This window comes from Triturus cristatus, chromosome 1_2 (assembly GCF_964204655.1).
Source record: "Triturus cristatus chromosome 1_2, aTriCri1.1, whole genome shotgun sequence".
Taxonomy (NCBI): domain Eukaryota; kingdom Metazoa; phylum Chordata; class Amphibia; order Caudata; family Salamandridae; genus Triturus; species Triturus cristatus.
In genome coordinates this window covers 371646140-371666139 of record NC_140580.1, presented here as the reverse complement: position 1 = coordinate 371666139, position 20000 = coordinate 371646140, and the positions used below count along the sequence as shown (strand labels likewise).

The 20000-nt window shown below is 42.3% G+C and overlaps 1 protein-coding gene across 2 annotated transcripts in view; it reads left to right on the top strand.

Moving 5' to 3' along the window:
• FAM13C (family with sequence similarity 13 member C) overlaps positions 1-20000 on the top strand; it is an 841555-nt gene that overhangs the window by 210720 nt on the left and 610835 nt on the right. For both annotated transcript variants that reach the window (XM_085604789.1, XM_085604792.1), the window contains one exon: positions 10005-10206. In XM_085604789.1, coding sequence (XP_085460915.1) covers positions 10005-10206 — 202 coding nt within the window. The remainder of the gene's footprint in view (positions 1-10004; positions 10207-20000) is intronic.

Sequence of the window (20000 nt, the reverse complement as noted above, 5' to 3'; positions counted from 1 at the left end):
GAACTGGGTCTTTGATTTGTTTTCGAAATGGCCGGACCGGATATAAAACCCCAAATCTGCCTTGTTGAGGACCGCCTCAGCCTCTGGGCCAAGTAGATCCGGTGCATTCCCACCTGAAGGCGGAGACAGAATCTTCTCTGCGTGGGCCGGCCACAGCTCACGTGGATTACCGGAAAGCGGTGCTCTTCACGACCCAGGTTGGTTGGAGTTTGCATTGCCCCCACCTCAAACCATGCGCTGCTCTCTGGCCTACCTGCTGCTGCAGCAGGCCCTGGCCATCATGATTTCACCAACCCTTCAGTCCTCTGTTGTGGCTGGTGCAGGCCGAGGCAGCACTCTTGTCTTGGACACTCCTGTCCTCCAGCCTTACAGAAGTTCGGCAGCCTCCTCAGTCCTCAAATGTATGACAGACTCAGTGACGGACACTGACTGTCACAGAAAGGCTCTGGTTGGTGTGGGCTGCGGCTAGAGGATGTTTTAATTTCAGATTCCTGGCGCAGCCAGCCACAGCCACCAGGTATTGCTTTTGCCGCCACTGGAGTTAAAGTAAGGAACATTTGTGACCGCGTTGACATGTGCTGCCCTTCTCTGCTCTTGAGGGTTGCTGAGGGATTTGCCAGTCACGGTGAGAGAAGGAGCAGAGTGCCTACAGGCCCAGGGCACAGCCCTGAAGACAGTGTGTCACGCCATGCCCTCCCAGTGTGACCTAAATCTACAGCTGCGTATTAAATGCAACGCAGCATGGTACTGTCTGCAGAGAAGAGGGCCAGCATCATCTCTATCACTGGGGCAGCCAGCCCTCAACGGACCGGTAACTGACTCCTGTCTTCTGCACATCATCTTGGCAGTCAGACTCCACAGACTACAGCTACAGCGACAATCTCGAGGCAGCGGAGCAGGCATTATCTACCCACCACTGTCAGTGACTCCTTGGTAAGTCAAAGATAACGTGGTGATTAATGTTCGTGCAGGAGAGAGGCCAGAGTTTTGTCTCTAGGGCAAGTTTTAACTCCCCAGTAACAAAGAGGGTTAACATGCATGCTGCAAAGAATGTGTATATTGCATATCACAGAACTGTATTTTATTTTTATGTGGATAGTTCAGTGGGTTACTGCTTTTGTTGCAGGGATCCTTTGGTTACTTGCAATTCATAAATTACAGTCCTAATCCACACAGTGACCTGAAAACTGTCATTAGCTAGTTTGGGTAGAAATGCATTCTTATTAGGAAAGACAACCCCAATTACTGTGGTACATTTTAAACCCTGAGTTTGTGCTTTTCCAAACTACTCTTAAAATATACTACCCACCTAGTATGGATGACGTGCTTCTACACCTTGTTGTAATCCTCATTGGTTTGTTTAACATTTCCTTGGATGATTCATTGTCTCTGTATAATGTATCTGTGGTATAAAGTGCTCTGACACTCTGCACTGGTATGAGCAGCGCTAAAAAGAAATTAAATGTTTGTGAGAGAAACTATGGAGAGATCAGGGGCACTGTAGGTGAGTGGTTGTAAGGGAATCTGTGGTGGGCGGAGCATATAGAGAAGTAGGTGGAGCCAGTGGAGAAATTAGGTGGAGCCGGGGGACATAGGTGTGGTCTCCCCCAAAAAAGTTTGAGCACCTGCACTTAACATTTTACAAATTAAGCACTGTCCACAAATAACAAGTCAACAGGAGGAAACTCCACTGAAAATTCCGATTGGATTGATGAAGATTCTTTCCAATGAAGAGGGAGAAACCAATTTTGAAACCAGCAACGCCCTAGGAGATCAAACAGGTGGCAAAGACTGAACTATAATGACCAACCAATGCCTTTCTTCCAACCCTATTTACCAAACTATCACGGCTGGATGAATCCATACCAACATGGAATGCCCCCCATAGCCCCAATGATGGGATTACAGAATATGCAACAACCACCTTTTTTAGGAAGAGGTCAGACCCCTCAAAGAAGAAGACGGAAAGGAGTGACCTGGAACGAACAACAACAATGCCAAGTATTGACACTCAGCATGTCCAAGGACAAACCAGGACCGAGGTCAGCGAATCGCTGATAGTCAATCTTACGGATACTGTTCTGACTGAGAACCAAGTCCAAATCCTGAATAAAGGCCTAGGCTTTGTTCCGACCCCGAGACTAGACATCTTCATACTAAAGTGTGAACTAGCAGAATGTTGTAGAAAATTAAAACCAAAAGCCTATTTCACCGGAAAAAAAGACTCCACACCCGACTGTGACGCGAACCTGAGACGAAAATCAACATTTTGCCCTCCACCACACATGGTACCCATAGAAATACAAGCTTTTGAACAGGCTATCATGAAAGAGGCAGAGGAAATCCAGAAAAACACCAAAAATCCTTTCCACAATATTACCAAAAATGAAGAACAGGCTTTGGATCAGCTCAGATAGAATGAAAATATAATAACCAAACCCTCTGACAAGGGGGGGGGAGGGCATTGTCTTACTGTGCAAGGAAGGATATGACCAACAGTGCCTCCTCCTTCTCTCTGATGAAAAATGTTACAAAAAATTACGATCGATCCAACGCCCAGGTTGCAACACACCATACCAATGATGGTGGAAGAAGCGGGAAAAAATTCCTGAATCACAAAACATGAAGCACATTTCTTGATTGCACGAAATCCAAAGACACCATATTTCTATTCATTACCAAAAACTCATAAAAACAGATCCCCGCCGCCAGGACGTCCTATCGTTTCTGGGATAGGCTCAATATTAGAACCAATGCCCTAATTTGCTGATCAGTTTCTGAAACCTCTGGTCTAAAAAGCTTCTACATATCTGAAAGATATTAGGGACCTTCTGAATCAACTTATCGGCCTACCCTTTGATGAAAACGAAATGTATTTGGTAGGCTTAGACATAGAAAGTCTCTATACCAGCCTCCCGCAACAAAACACCTTGGAAACATTAGAGACCATCCTATTCTCTGAACAATGGCAATACAAAACACAGAGGCATTTCGTCCTAGAATGCTGCAGACTAGCTCTAATGGAAAACGTTTTTTACTACAATGGATCACTTTATGAACAATGCCATGGAACATCCATGGGCAGCGCCTTCGCAGACCTGTGAGCAATTTTGAGAAACAACATATACTCATCGATCAAAATCCATTCCCTTCCAGAATATTGTTCTGGAAGCGATATATAGATTATATTATTGTGGTTTGGAACAACAGCAGCGATAATGTCCAGAACTTCATACACTGGATTAACACCAGAGGCAAATGCCTCAAATTCACCTGTACAGCTGACAGAAGCAGATTAGACTTCCTGGACATTTCCCTCTATATAGAGAATAACAGCATCCAAACAAAAACCTATTACAAACCTACTGCAAAGAATAGCTTGTTATCTTACAAGTTCTTTCACCCTAGACCTTTAAGGGATATTCTCCACTGCAGCCAATTTTTACATCACAAACGTAATTGCAGTAAGCTGGAAGACTATGAACAACAAGCTGATGACCTTACCAAAAAGTTGATGAAAAGAGACTACCCTATGAAAATAATTTGTAAATGCCAGAAGAGAGCCAGACACCAACCACGTGAATGTCTGTTGAATATCATTCCTAAAGAGACTAGTGCTAATTTATTCACATGTGTAACAACTTACAATATTGCCAGTAACACAGTAAAAACGATTGTAAATAAGAATTGGAAGATTGTCACTTCTGGTAGCCTGAAGTGGCGAAAACTAAGGTTTGCGAATAGAAGGACAAGAAACCTGAAGGATCTCCTGGCACATACCCGACCTGCATCCAAGACGAAAACAGAAGGTATTACCACAGCTTGGAATATGAGCAAATTGACTACTGCAACAAAAACCCTGTCCTTGTCTGACAATTTAGTATGGACACAACAACAACATACTAATTGTAATTATAGTATTATATGTATATGATCACGTGCCCATTTGGGCTCAGATATATTGGGATGACTTGTCGCAAAGTGAAACTGCGGATCGGTGAACACAAAAGCAACATCAAGTGTAAGAGAGCTACGATTAAAATGAGCAAACACTATATAGATTCTAATCATACGATTAATGAACTGAACTGGACAATTATAGAGATGCTAACTACCAGAAACAACAATGCAGAATGTATATTGTTTGAAAAAGAACAACATTGGGTCCATTGCTTAAAGACTAATGTGCATGGACTAAACGACGATATACCATGGCACCAGTTTAATTGACAATGTATCCTTTCAGATAATCCAAATCTATAAACCAGTAAAGATAGATATACTGACTAAACCACTGAACCAGTCATAACGCACAACTGACTGGGCAATCTTCCAAATAGGCTACAATACGGACATAGTCATACCAGGAATACTTACTAAATATTTGCCATAAAAAAGAAAAGTCATTGGCACTCAGATCACAGCTTAGCCATTTAAAGGAAATGACTTTGTCATGATATTATTAATGGCTTAGAACAACACCACAATCTGTCTACACTAACATTGAAGATACGATTCCCTATTTTTTTTTCACTTTATAATTTTTTTTTTTTTATGTCATAATTTGCATAAAATATGTCACACAAATTGCACCAATTTTTTACAGATAATGTATCGCAAAATATTCACTTAGCGCAAGCCATGGAGTAGTTTTTCCATGTCTATCTAAGTGACGAAACAAATGAGGGCTCCAACAGTAACCCGTTCCACCGGGGGCAGAGCAAGCACAAGTGAGAATCTCCCGTAGCTGCAGGTGAGGGAGGGACGGCGAAGGACCGCGCTCTACAGAACTAAAGTAAGGCCTTTATTAAATTTTGTTTTCCTCCTACAGCAAGCCGGAAAAGACTTGCTGACCCCCAAAGACGCCATAACTAGTGACTTTTAAGGTAACTTTTAAACCGCACCTGGGTCAGCTTATCGAGCCGCAGCCGGCAAAGGCGGTTGACATCGTCACAAATTTTAAGTAACTACACTCGAGCTAAATCTTTGAGAACCTAATTTTGTGATTAATTATGATTTTTGCTTCACTATTTCACTTGGCAAATATGGACATAAGTAATATATGCTTCCACCACCCATTATTGGATTTTAAATGCCGCAACACCAATAATAAAACTGACTAACATTATGAGACCCTGAGCGCCATACAATCAATGCACGATAATTTAAAGTGACGTCATAATTCCTGTAGTGTTTTAATTTGCGAAATGCGCTAGATGGCATAAATAAGAGCCTTAATTTTACTAACGTTCCGATAATAATGTGAATGTAAAGATAAAACCCGGACAGCATCATAAGTAGGTACTCACCCAGATTTCCCCCCTCCTTTTCTTTGTGCTCTCAGTTACAGGTACTATCGACCTGATCTTCACAGTGGACAAATAGTGACCCACTTTGCAAGTGCAATACAAATCGTGTCTACACACATACGCCTTTTCTGGTCCTGAAGAAAGCCCCCTAGACCCGGCTGGGCAAACGGGGCTGAAACATGTCGACCGTATATATGGACTTTCATTAGTTTGTTAGACATAGTAACACGGTCTAAAAACACACGCTCACTATTTTAATTTCTTTAAACACCCACCAACCAATAAATATTTGCACTCAAGTGAGGATGTTTAAAGAATTTTAACTTTCACTTCACCGTAAGCACTTTTTAGCACTTTTGGTCTCTGAACACTACTGCAATACCAGTGGTTAACCTCCAGGGGGAGGTCAGCATATCAAACAAAACCCTATGATGATGCTGTCACGTTACGTGTAGGCGGAGAATCAAGATATCTCGCCTCCCATTTCAATATATGTACGTGTATGTGGGTTTTTTATGAAGGCACCACTAACTAACAAACCCTGGGAAAGTGGTAACAAGTGATCAATTCCCCTGTTGATTTTTTGTATTACATTTGGAAGTTGAATGGATCATCGCTTCCTTCTCTCTCCCTCCCCTCTACATGATTTAAACAACTGCTTTAAATCTTCCCAAATCCAATGGGTTGGTGGAGAGGCTTAATCATATGTTGAACAAGGGGACTAATATTGAATTGCGAGAAGGAGGTGATTGGTGAAAGTGTTTTGAAGAAAGATTGCAAGCGTAGAGGTTAACACTAGACAATATGACCATAATGATTCCTCCTTAGGTGTTGAGGGGAAAGAGGCCAAATGTTAGACTGTGTGCCTTATCTAGAGTTTTGCAGACTAAAGATGGTGGATGTCCTATCCGCATCCACCATATTTAAAGTGACATTGACTTTAAAGCACTTGTAATCCACCATGTTTTCAACAGAGCATCATGCCCACCAAACTCGAAATAGGGGTCCATGGCTGAGTTGGATAAAGAGAGAAAACGTTGGTGATAGTTGACAAAGTTTTGTGCGAGAGAAGTGACCTAACCACAAAATGCAAAAGTAAGGGTTGATGTTTGTAAGGCAGCAATATATGTTGAAATGAGTGTGAGGGATTTGGTCAGAGAAATATTCCCTGATAGAGGAAGAATGTGAGAAGTGCAGTCTTAGAATACGTCTAAGTGAAGGAGAATGTAATGGAGCCATGTGACCAGAAGATGATGGTTTCAGGAATCAGTTTCAGACTTAGTGGTCATTCAGGGGTCACGCCTACAGATATGTAGTCCCAGACAGTTATGACATTATTTTCCAAAGGCCCTAACAAGTTGCGCCAGTGGCATAAAGATGCACAAGTCTTGAAGCTCTGGAGAACAGGTAAATGGAAACTGGGATGGCCATTTACACCTGGGGCTGCGCAGCTCAGGCCTGACGGGCCAGCGATTGGTTTGTCTTCAGGTCTATGAGAGACTGTGTCATTTAAAAGCACAGCAACTATTGAGGACTTGACAATAGCAGTTAATGTGCTTTATTCACTTTCGATCCAATTCTCACCCATTTGGAATTCCCTCTCGACTTTTGAGTTCTTCCTTCACTCGGTTCCCTCTGTAGTTATCTGTAGTTCTCTCCCTTTTAGGCAGGCCTCTACCCATTCTCCCATTTTCCTTCATTTCCCTACAGTTCCTTGTGACTTCACAGTCGGTGTTCCTCTATTGCTGATGCTCTCTTGCCAATCCATCTATAGCCAAAGAGCCAATGGACCGAAGCTCCCTTCCCTTAAATGTTCTCTGGCTGTGACTGGTAGCTGGGGGTGGGGGAGGGGGCTAGTTACGGTGCTATCCTTACTTTATCCCAGTAATCACAATATTGAGTCTGAGCTTTGGAGTTATGCACACGCCTGTTAAGGAATTGCCTGTAATATATTATGTGCTTTTTGCTTTAGAAATCAAAGGTCTAGCGAGTATTTGTGAAGGACTGACCCGCATTACCATCCAGACCTTGCCTGTCTCTCTAGCTCTCTTCCATGACCTCCTCTTTTCCTGAGGTAGTGTTATCTTCAAGTTTGTTCTTCCTCATTCTAAGGGTGCACACTCTTAGGGAGAGAGACAGATTCTCACTGCTCCTGGAAACTACAACCCATCTCGAGTTCTGACAGATGTTATGTGAAATTTGCAAAGAATGACTGTGGTGAGAGGAGGGAAGGTGAAGCAAATCAAAATTTATAGTGAAGGTGCATGGAAGGTAGATGATTTTGATTCTAATAAGATTCCCAAGAGTTTGATGGAATTTGTAAAGCAAATCCAATGAGCTGTTTTAAGCCCTAGTATAGTGTGTTTCAATTCTCTATTTTAAGGGCCATAACACAAGCTCCTGAAGCCACTGCTGTATGGGGTGGCATCCTAACCACCCGGGGGCCCCAAACCACCAGGGGGCCTCCAACCCTTCAACGTGGTCCCATTCAGCCCAAGGCCAATGAATATTTGTAAGATATTAGAGATTCGGGGGAGGGTCCCATATCACATTCTGCCGGGAGGCCTATCACGTTGCTTTACTCCAGTATCCATCTTTGGTATATGGTGCATTTATGTGTTGATTTTGTACCTTCCAGCTATAATGTGTGGACATTTTCTTTTACCTTATTTGTAATGAAGTCTCATTCGTTTATCATTGTGAAGTAAATAATGTTAATCACTACTGGCATTCTAAGGGAAGTCAGAGCAACATCACAAGCATTGTATTAGGAGGTTTCAGTGAGAAATCCCCAGATAATCCAAAAACAGAAACATGAAAAACACACAGCTAAAGAAAACACAGTCACATGGGCCCCATTATTTTCTTATTTACTCTATGCAAGACGTTGGCTGCTAGGTTGTGAACATCAAGGGTACATGTCCAAATGGCCAATCCCTCTGTCTACAGCATTACTGACATATATGTAGATGGTTCTCAAGTGAGAAGCGTGAAAGTACAAGACAGCATTTAATGAAGAAAAGGAGTGTTGATCGCTTATCCAGAAAGTGAAAATAGTTTCTGCAACAGTCATTATCTTTTTTTACTATAGTTGTTCACTTTCATATCTACAAGGGGTAGTGGAATGCGCACACCCTGAATATATATCCTTATCAAGCTGGTCTGTGCTCCTGGGATATCACCCTCTGGTCAAAGGGTGTAAAGTAATACAAAGAAAGCGTCTCCTGAATAGGGGACGTCCCCCTGGGCACAAGCGTTGATCCAATCAAAGAAAGGATGTAAAAATAATGGATGCACTTTGGTGTCAAAGAAGAAATTAATCCAAAATGTGATTGGTAAGTTTAATCAGGTGAATCACGACTGTTCCATGATGTGTAACTGTCTCATGAACAAGTGGGTTATGTGAATATTCAGACGATCAAAGTAAACTTTGCGAAGTCCTGATGCAATATCGGGCTCTGAAATCCCTTCGTCAGGGGAAAATGATCTGCAAAATGAGCAGCAGAGATACAATATAAAACATACAAAACATCCAGCGATTTATCTAGCTGAAAAATAAATGATGAAAGTAACCACACAATATAAAGCATGCTACAGAAATGCCACCAGATGACGGTTATCAATCCTGGTTTATTAGGATCGCGTAATTCACTTGCTACTGTTTTTTTGCACATAGGTTTGTCTATCTGCCATGTATCATACACTAACTTTTTCATTTGATATTATTTTCATTCTCGGACACGGCTTTTTCACCACTCTATGATGGCATTTCTGTAGCATGCTTTATATTGTGTGGTTACTTTCATCATTTATTTTTTGTATGTTTTATATTGTATCTCTGCTGCTCATTTTGCAGATTCCCCTGATGAAGGGCTTTCAGAGCCCGAAATGCATCGGGACTTCGCAAAGTTTACTTTGATCGTCTGAATATTCACATAACCCACTTGTTCATGAGACAGTTACCTTCATATCTAGACATTGCTTTAGCAACAGAAACCGAGTAACTAGATAAGCAAATAAATGATGTGTGTTGGATATTGTTCTCCTCATTTCATTATTTGATTAGTAAAATGCCATATAATATGCCTCCTTGTCTGACCTGCTAGTTGCCGTTTCTCTTTTGATTTCTCTTTTAGTTTAATCGGGTCCTTCTCTGAGTTATTTTTGTTTTATTGAGAAGATTCCTTGAGAGCATCTTGTAGCCAGTCCCTTACACTGTGGGAAAACAAGTTTGTATCAAACAATCCCAATTTTGTACCTTTTAATAAATTCACATAAATGCTAAAAATAATGTCATAATTTAAAGAGAGCATTTCTTCTGCATGAATTTGTGAGAATCAGAAAACCTCCTCTCTTTGTAAGACAGAGACGTGTTTGTTCAAGTACATAGTGATATTGCCAATGGCACTAAATAGATATTTACCTCTTAAATAGAAAATAAGATCTCTCAGCAAAACATTTGCAGGAGAGTGGTTGACACTTTGTACTTCTGAAGCATACTCTAAACATCCATGCCAATTCAAAGGAAGAAAGCAGTAACAAAAACACCAATGACTATGAAAAGAAAGGCAAATCCGAATGTTCTCTGCATTTCCATAAGAGACTCATAGCAGAAGAGGGCCTCTCTGTTTTACTGTTTTAATTTTTTATAAATGTTGCATTTGCCCTAAATATTTTTTTTCTTCAAAATGGCAGAGATGAAAATAACAAGGAAAACTACATCCAGAGAGTCACAATCTTGGATGAAAAAGAACCACCTATTTGGGATAGCCAACAGCATGTAGAGAAGAACATCTTTGATAGCACGTCATGGGCTGGAATGGGCCTCTTGCAAGGGAAGAAGACAAGACCCAGCATCATGGCCGACAACGGAAAAGGGCAGCCAGATGGGATTCAGGTAACAGACATAGTCTAATGATTTTCTTCTCTCACCATAGTAGTACATTTGTTGGCTCAATTTTTCATTTTCACTTTATCAGTATACAGCTTTGTCATGATCCTGCGTTGGATTGGATTATTAATTTTTGGTATTGCTTATGTGTGATTGGAGAATTTTCTTTTTGTGTTATATATCTAATTGTTTGACCTGATGGTATTAGAAAAATAAATGCTAGTGAGAATGGTATTAACATACCTTCAATACTAGTATATGGACTGAACTTCAGGGCTTGCTAAAGAGAATTTAGTGGAAAATAGCACTGTAATTTGCATTTGAAAAAAAACATATTTTAATGTTTAGTTGATTATCTAATAAGATCCCAGGTTTTGTTGAGCCCATATGGATGCCACTCTTTTACACTTTAGGCGCTATTACTCTGGCACTCCTAACGGTTGAATTGAGATTTATTTAAATAGGTGGAAGTAGCAGGAGACTCTCGAATAGCACTTCATCAACAGAGAAACACATAAATGCAAACATCTATGCAATTTATGGCATAAAAATCCTGATTGTTATAGCACTTACACATGAGGATAGGATTGATGCCTTATATCTGTGTGCGACTGTAGCTTTGTTTGGGTCTTTAATATTTTCAATATTACTTACTTTGTCTTCTTGTTGATTAGTATTTTATATTTCTTCAGAGCCAATGTATTACTTTTCTAAAAACTGGCGATTAAGCTATTGTTTCTGACATTACTAGTAAGACATAGATTGATTAGTTCATATTGTAATGCCATAGACACTTATGTATAGGTATTGAACAGCATGTGTAGGTAAATATAAATACTGACGGTCAGTTGGTCATCTTGCACATATATAAAATGTTGGTTAATAATTATACATTTAACACAGAAATGATGGCACAAGGGTCAGTGTTTGTAGTCGTAGCATTTCTAACCCCTTTTGTGTTAATTTTTGTCCTTATTTACTATTCTTTAAAGAATGATAAATCTAACTAGCAATTGATTAAGGTCACATGTCTGAAAACTTGAATTACCCCCCCTCCCCCCCAGCAACATAACAAACTTCCAGTTGTGAAAAAATCATTAGAACCAATAATTGTATTCATATACACCTATGCACAATTCTGCAGTATTAATCACCACACAAGGCACAAGGGGAGAGGAGTGGGAGGATCACGCCATGTGGGGCCTTAAAAGATTGTGAATGCTAAAAAACTTGTGAGTTTGTTGCCATTTACAAACTCCCCTCTGACCCATTCCCACTGTGGACATGTGTAGATTTCCTCTAGAAAAGGGAAGAAATCATTCAGCTTTCAAAGTGGGAAGAGGAATACAACACCCACAAACGTTGTAGGGATGATTAGGGAGTTGTTTCTTCAGCAAATATGACACAATGTTCTGCGTCGTATAACTGGAAAGCTGCATGCTGGAACAGGATTAGATTTGCAGGTGTACTACTCAAAATGTTAGCGAACTCCCAAACTTTGTACATCTACACTGATGTCTAGGAGTAAACATACCAGTTTAAATTATTTTTCTTTATCTTTTATAAAAAATCACAGACCTTTAAGTATTCTTCAATTTAGAGATTTCGGGTCTAACCCAATTCACAAAAAAGTTGAAGCAGCATACCAAAATGAGCACAACCCCGCTCAAGGGGAATAGTGTGTGAATTAGCGCTCTCTCTCTGGAGGGAGAAAGACAGCCAGGGTCTCAGTTGTTATTAGAGGAAGAAACTCTCATAAAAACCCAAAGTCCAGACTCCATATTGTGCTTGACTGTTAAGTTAGCCTGTCCACGTTTGACTCGTATACTTCATGTTCCTTATATTTCGAGGAACTCATGCAAGTGTCAAATCACCAGACAATGACATTTACAATCACCTAAGATAACATAAGTCTGAAACAAGTTCCCTTTTATCTATGTGTCAAGGTCTGACAGTGAATGTATCATATAAACAATGTAGTCTGGATAGAAGCACGTTTGTCATACTGGTTTATACCGTTTTATCTTCAACTGTCATACTGGTTCATATGTTCAGAATTAAGTGGAAACCCCAATGTAGGGTAAATGTCAGTGGCCAATGCTATAAAAACTCCATAAAGTGGTCACTGAATCAGTGAGTTCTTTGCCTCAGATTATTGCCCAAGGTCCTGCGAGAGATCCTGTCAGAGACTGCCAGACTGCCACACTTCTGCAACATCTATTCCTACGCAGAGAGCTGATAGTGAGCCAATTCCCAAAGGAGAGGAGCTGAGCCCAGTTGATGTGTGTTCTCCTTTCGAGGAAACACTCTCTCCCTGCGGAAGTCTGGCAATCACAACTTCTTCACTGTGAACATGTATGCAGTGCACTGAATCCCAAGATCCTCTCGATGCAAGTAAGCTTCTCTATGCTCCCTAAATAGCCATAAGTCCCTGCTCTTCCCACTGGCTGGACTGTCTGTACTTCTGCCGGAGAGACTTCCATGACTTGGATTGCGATGGGAGATGGGGCACTTTTGATATTTGGGAGTACGGGTGGCACTTGACGGCTGGCAATTGCTACAACTTAATGTAAATGGGGTGATCGAAGCATTGAAGCGATCGGTGGCTTTCTGGAACACCCTGCCACACTCTCTCATGGGCAGGATAGCAGTGTCTAGGATGGTTGTCCTCTCGCGTTACCTGTATGTGCTCCAAAACGTGTTGTGTGGTATCCCCTTGCGAGTGTTCAGGCAATTGAATTCAGCACTGACGTTCCTGTATTGGGCTGCTCCTCAAAGCAGAGTGGCTTTAAACACTTTAACAAGGCGGTATGAAGAAAGGGGACTGGAAGTCCCCGGGTTGGATTTATATTACTATGCAGCTCCCTTACAACATGCGGCCCGGTGGCTGGATGAGGGAGACAATTAAGAAAAAAGATTATTGAGGGGCAAGTCCAGCCAGATAGGCTCCAAAAAGCACTGATGGAGGGTGCGGTTGTCACAGGCGACATGCCCTATGTGGTCAAACAGACCCACAAATATTTGACAGTCTTTTGTAGAACGAATACCACGGCATGAGCCATTTCACTGGGATGTCACAGTATGGATTCTCGCCCCATTGTGGAAAATGATGGAAAGTATGTCATTCCAGGCATGGAGGGAGGGTAGGCTGCCAGGTAATGGCAGAATTGTAACCTAATGATACCATCATCTCGTATGAGTAGGCCTGTGAATGTTTTAGACTATGTCAGGGCCAATATCTACAGTATGCCGGCCTCACAGACTTGGCTAGAGCGACATGGCTCACATATCCTAATGTTCTGCAGACTACTCAGACGCTCGACATAATCAGCTTATCTTGCTATTATACAGTGCCATGTTTTTTTTAATCTGCTCAATTAAAATGGTGACTCCTGCTGCGGTAGGAGTAAATTACTGAGAGGTAGTCAAACACCATTTCAAGAATAGAGGTGTCCCCAATGCGAGGGCAATTACATTTGTAATAGTTTCACACATCTCACAGCTTTTTCAGGCTTACAAACCAGCAGTACCACCTGCACACTCTAGGGCATATGAGTATCTGGAAATCCCTTTGACTTACTGAGAAAACCAAAATTGGTTAGGTGGCGAGTTATCATACACACACAGGAATGTTAGAGTGGGCCTCCAGAATACTGATGGGGCTACATGGCCAGTACTAGCTGGATATACACCCCAGTATTGCAGCTGACAAACTCCAGAGCTGGAGTGCAGCAGCCACAGCTAACTAGATAGATAGTGGCCCTGAAACGAGCAATCGCAAACTGCAAGACCTCACAAAACAATTGGCTACCAAACTGGAAGATGCTGAGGGATACTCAAGGCACAATAACAAATACTTGGTGAGGGTTCCAGAGAAAATGTGGGGACAGTGTGCGGAGGTCTTTGTGGAAGACTTGAAAGTAAACACACAAAAGCCTGAAAAACTTTCCAGTTTTTTGCTGGTAGAGTTGGCACACAGAATGCCTAGACCAATACCTGAACCAAGAACCCCCAGGGCAATAATTGCAAGAATTCTCAACTTTAGAGACATAGACGCTACTCTTCAGATATCCAGAATAGGAGATCCATTACAGGTTGAAGTTGCGAGAATCTTGTTCTTCCTGGTTGTTACACAGTTAGTACAGCGGCAGCAAAGAACGTTTGAAGCTATCAAGAGAAAACCCTGAGAGAGGAAGACATTACGTTGGATAATGTACTCTGCAAAACTAAAAGTGAGAGCAGAAGGGAGAACTGGTTTTGCAACTCCAGAGGATGTTTGGAGGGAATGGGGCAAATAGAAAGAAGGAATAAGAACTCGTTGAAGCACCAAAAACCTTTGAACAAAAGGGAGGAGGGGGCAGATCTGAAGTGTAAGAAGAAGAAGCAGCAATGAATGTCTGGAGATGACCGAATCAGATGGCAGACAAACCACAAGACATTGGTTTGTAAAGATGGAGGGAAGAGGAGAGTTAAATATGGGAGGGTAAACACAGTTGTAAGTTCAGGAGAATGGATGGTGAGTGTGGGTCCTAAACAGTATGAACAAGGGAATGTAATGAAAATGTTTTAGTATAAAGCACATTAGTTGATGCTAGCAGCAGCATAAGACTGCAATATGAAAAAGGGGAGAATTATTATATCAATCATTTGCCAAAATACAAAGGGAATCTCAGAGAAGAAGAACTTCTAAGGCACTAAGAACAATAAAAGGTGACGCCTGCTGCAGAGTGAATGGATGGGGTAGAGGAGAAGGGCAGGGATGTTTACTTTAAGGCCATGCACCCTCTTTCAGGTCTGACAAGTATTAAAAGGCACATCTGAATGTTAGGGATATTACCACAGTTGGGACTACAGACACCTGGGGCAATGGAGGCATGTGGTTTAAGGCCAGTTAGACAAGGTTGTGGGGTGGGGGAGGCAGGGGGTGGGTGCATAACAACCACAAATAACAATTATCATTAGTCACAGCTTCTAACCCATTGTAATGCATGCATGTAGAGCCATATTATTACATTTGCAGTATTGATATATTTCAGCCATGGCGTACATGATGTATTTTTCTGTTTGATGAAAATATAAAATAAAGTTTTGTGGCACTTCACCTCCTTTAGAACGAATAGGTATATTAATATGCATAGATATATTAATTCCTGCTCTATACTTTTGAAGGGTTTGTTACTAAAACTCATATTACCTGACACCTTCCTTACCTGAGCACATGTTGAATCCCAGTCTCCATCATTTCTCTACTCCCGTACGTCTACTTTCCAGGCTGGTCTTGCCCTAGCAGCTAGCTTAGGTTTATCCCCCTCCGTAGCTCTACCCGTGTGTATCACCATAAGGCGGCCGGAACCCAACTGCATGAGAGTCTCCAGCGTATTTGTAGCAGTAGGAGCAGCAGGGAAATCGGTCCAGATTTCCCTCGGTGTCCTAGCAAGTGTAGTGCATTGTAATAAATGGCCACTCCAAATATGTCCTGAGCTTTTTGAAAGGTAAGGAAGACCTCTCTTGGATACAAGTCTTCCAGGGAGCTACAGCCCCCCTCCCGCCATCTGCCCATGGTCATGGTTCTATCTATGTGTTTAAGTGGTTGCAGCAACCATATGCCCAAACATCTAACAACTCCCCCAGGAGATTACTACTTCTCATAAGTAACTCTATAAGGGAAACGTTTCCATGTATCCTTTTTAGTAAGCATTTTTCCCAGTTATCTTCACCAGGCACCCAACTAGCAGCATGCTGGATATGTGCTGCATAATAATATAATTCCATATCTGGGAGTCCGAGACCTCCCTCCTCTAAATCCAGTTTCAGGATGCCATGTGCCATCCCACTTCTCTTTCCAGCCCACACCAGGGTAATCAATAATTTGTTTAAGGCCTTAAATATATTATGTGATATTGGACAACGCTAATTCAGGACAGCATAGAGACACCTTGGAAGGAAGACTGACATTTCATTGCCACCTGACCCATGAAGAAAAGAAGGAGGGAAATCCAAAACCTCAGTGATGCCTCAAGTCCTCCCAGGACCCTCCCCATATTATAGTTGTACTGCTTCTCAGGGATATTCGCTACCAAAGTTAACAAGTACTGAAACGTACCCACTTCCTAGCGTAGTCCAAATTGGGCAGCCCCCCCAGAGGACTATAAGCCAGCAATCCTAGTGGATACAGAAGACACTTCCACTTATCTATTTTCAGACCAAAGACATCCCCAATCCTCTCCAGGTACGACAAGAGCCAGGCTACAGAATTCCTAGGAAGCAACAGATAGAACAGTGCATTATTCACATAAAGGGAGGCTACATGTGTGACATCTTCAATGTTAATCTCCCATCACTCCAGCTCCATTTGAGGCCAGTTCGCGAATATCTTGTGGGCCAGCTTGAATAACTGGGGAGTAAGGACACTCTTGTCAAGTTCTACATACCACTTCCCAGTGGTCCGGCAACACTCTGCCATTATGCACTTGCATGGCAGATTTTATATAGAACAGACTCGTCCATCTGTGAAAGACTGGGCCAATCCCATACACTTAAGAACTTCTTTTAAGTAGTCCCAATATAAGGTGTCAAAAGTTTTTTCTAAGTCTACCAACACTATTAAATTTTGCCCCTGCCTATCTGTTACATCGTGTATAACGTGTCAGTCTTCTCATATTCATCATCGTTCTCCTGGCAGGAATAAATCCACACTGGTCTTCATGGACCAGGTCACCAAACACTCATCCCAATCTGGTGGCTAATATCTTACATAAAATTGTTGTATCTGGAATATCCATGGTCAAGGGACCGTAAGCTCCATCAAGTCACCCATGGGGTTTAACATCATACATATGGCTCACTCTCTCATTGTGGGAGGGACAACCCATCTGAAAAGTCTCATGGATTGTTCCCCACTAGTTTTTCAGTCAACTGGGGTGCAAATGCTTGATATATCGACACTGGGAAACCATCACTTCCAGGAGTCTTGCCATCAGCTTAACAGCTTTCCTCAATTCATCTAGGATAATTTCCTCTTCTGGTTACTTCCAAAGAGGTTCACTTACCTGAGAAATATCTATATTATTTAGCTATCCTGCCAAATCTGCAGGAGACACTGAACCTGTACTACAGTAAATAGTCCATAAGTGAGAGACTAGTGTCCTATTTATGTTGTGGTCACTATGGCGTCTGGATTACATAATAACAATATAAGGGAATTCCTGAGACTCCTGTGCCAGAATCCAGATCAACAGCTTTCTTGGCTCATCCCCCTCTCTACATTGATGTGAGCAGCACTGTCTTAATTTGAACCTATACAGCCTGTCCCACGTATCCCTCAGAGCCCTCCTAGCTGATAACATCTTGGATGCATACCCAGGTGAGGTACCTCTGCCAATTTCTGTTCTTGTTCTTTCAATTCCCTTTGTAGTTGCACTCTAACCCATGTACAAAGCCCAGAAATGACCCCCACAGTACTGCCTTCATTCCTTCCCATTCATTCTCCTTGGAACCTGTAGTTCTCCAGTTGCCTTCAAAGTAGGCCCCAATTGACCTGTCCAGAGAAGGAGTATCTGTGAGAGTTGCCAGTGGAAGCCTCCAAGTAAATTATGCTGCTACCATTCTTACTCAAGTATAGTATCCGATCACACTGCTTGGGCTGCTAGCCCCGAAACTAAAATGCGAGATATTGTGAATCAAGGAGTGACAGGAATATTCGGTAGCTGCTGGATTAAATGCTCTCCTGTCTGTGCATCCCATGTTCTCCATGACGTCTCTCAATGCTTTTGTCATTCCCATCTTGGTAGCCTGTTTCCGTGGAGATCTATCAAAGACCCCATCTGTTCTGCAATTGAAATCTCCCACCTGTATGATTGTCATGTCAGCATAAACTGTAAGGAGGCTCTCAATTTTGTAAAAGCAAACTTTATCATCAGAGTTAGAAATTGGGTCTCTAGTTGGCAGTGGTTTGCCCCCAGTTCAAGTAAGGACCCTCACTCCAGTCAGGGTCAGCAAGTTACACACCTAAGATAATCCCTGCAACCCCCTTGGCACCTTGGCACAGAGCAGTCAGGCTTATCCCTAAGGCAATGTGTAAAGTATTTGTGCACACACACAGTAACACAGTGAAAACACTGCAAAAGGACTCCACACTAGTTTAGAAAAATAGCCAATATTTAGCTGAATAAAACCAGGCCAAAGAGACAAACATCCAACATACACAAGTTAAGATATGAATTTTCAAAGATTAAATAAAGTTATAGTTCTTAAAAATCAATGGTTGCCCTTGATCAGGACAAAGTACCTTAGATGCTTCAAAAATCAAAGACGATGAGCGGCACAGGGGAGGTGAGGCATAAAAAAAAGCATGTGATGCATTAGTTCCATACTGCTACTGGGGCGGTGATGCATTGGTTCCTTACTGCTAGGTAGGGGAGGTGATGCATCGGTTCCTTACTGCTACAGGGGAGGTGATGCGTCGTTTTTGGACATGAGTTGAAGCAGGCACAGCATTGGAGTCGGGGTGATGCGGCATGGACTTCGGTGAAGCAAGGTTCAGGACTCACGCAGCGGCAGTTTTCTGTAGGCGATGCGACAAAAAGCATGGGCCTACGTTGTAAGCCTCATTAGTTGCGTCAAGCGAGGACCATGCTCCAGTGCAGGCAGCAGAAATGTTTTGCCTGTGCTGCTCCAATTCCGAACGACACTTGGAGTCGATGCATGGATTTTCTTCTTTGTATCACCAGAACTCACTTCCAAGGGCTCAGGGACTGGATTTAGCACCACTTGGCAGAGTAGGACTCACAGCAGCAGAGTCCAGGTGATTGCAGGTGAAGTCTTTGATGGCCCTGAGACTTCTTAACAAGAGGCAAGCTCAACTCAAGCCCTTGGAGAACCTTGGAAGCAAGATGTAGAGAGAAAATTCCAGTTCTTTCACTCCCAGGACAGAGGCAGCAAGCAGCAGGCCACCACAGTAAAGTGGCAGTACCTCCTGACAGCAATTCAGCTCTTCTTCCTAGCAGAATGTCCTAAACATTCTGAGTATATGGTGTCAGAGGTCCAGTACTTATACCCATTTTAGCCTTTGAAGTAGTCATACGTCAAAGGAAAGTCTTTGAAGTGCACAAGGCCCTGCCTTTCCCGAATGGGTGACGTTACAAGGCATGCCATTACATCACATGCCGTTGCAACGCATACTTTTACTCTGACTTTCTGTTGGGGGACGCTGCAAGTTGGAATAGATTAATTTTCTATTCCAACTCCAGTGTGTGCAACAGTAGGGAAGGTGTTGGGGTTCAATCCAACACCTTCTACCCACTGCTGCACACATTTTGCGTTGCAACAACATGCTATGAAATAGCATGCATTGTAATAGTTTCGTTGTAAAGGCTGTCTCCTGCCTTTCCCTGCTCTGGCTCCAGACACTACAGGGGATGGAGTCTTCTTTGTGTGTGGACAGGCACAGCCCTGTTTAGGTGTCTGTGTCAAGTCCTCCCACTACTCTACCTCAGCCTGGGCATGGACCATAGGGATATGCAGGGCACTCCACAGCTGTCTAAAGGGAAAGCACAAACAGCCCAACTGTCATCCTGTCCCAGATGTGTATTCAGAGACTGGCAGAAGCACAGAATGGTTAAATAAGAAAATGCCAACTTTCTACAAGTGGCATTTCCAGACCTGCAATTCAAAAACAACTTCACTAAAATGTGTGTTTTTAAATTGTGAGTCCGAGACACCAAAATCAAATTTTCTATCAGCTCACAATTGGCAGATACACTTGCAAGATGTTCCAAGGCAGCTCCAATACTAACCTACAG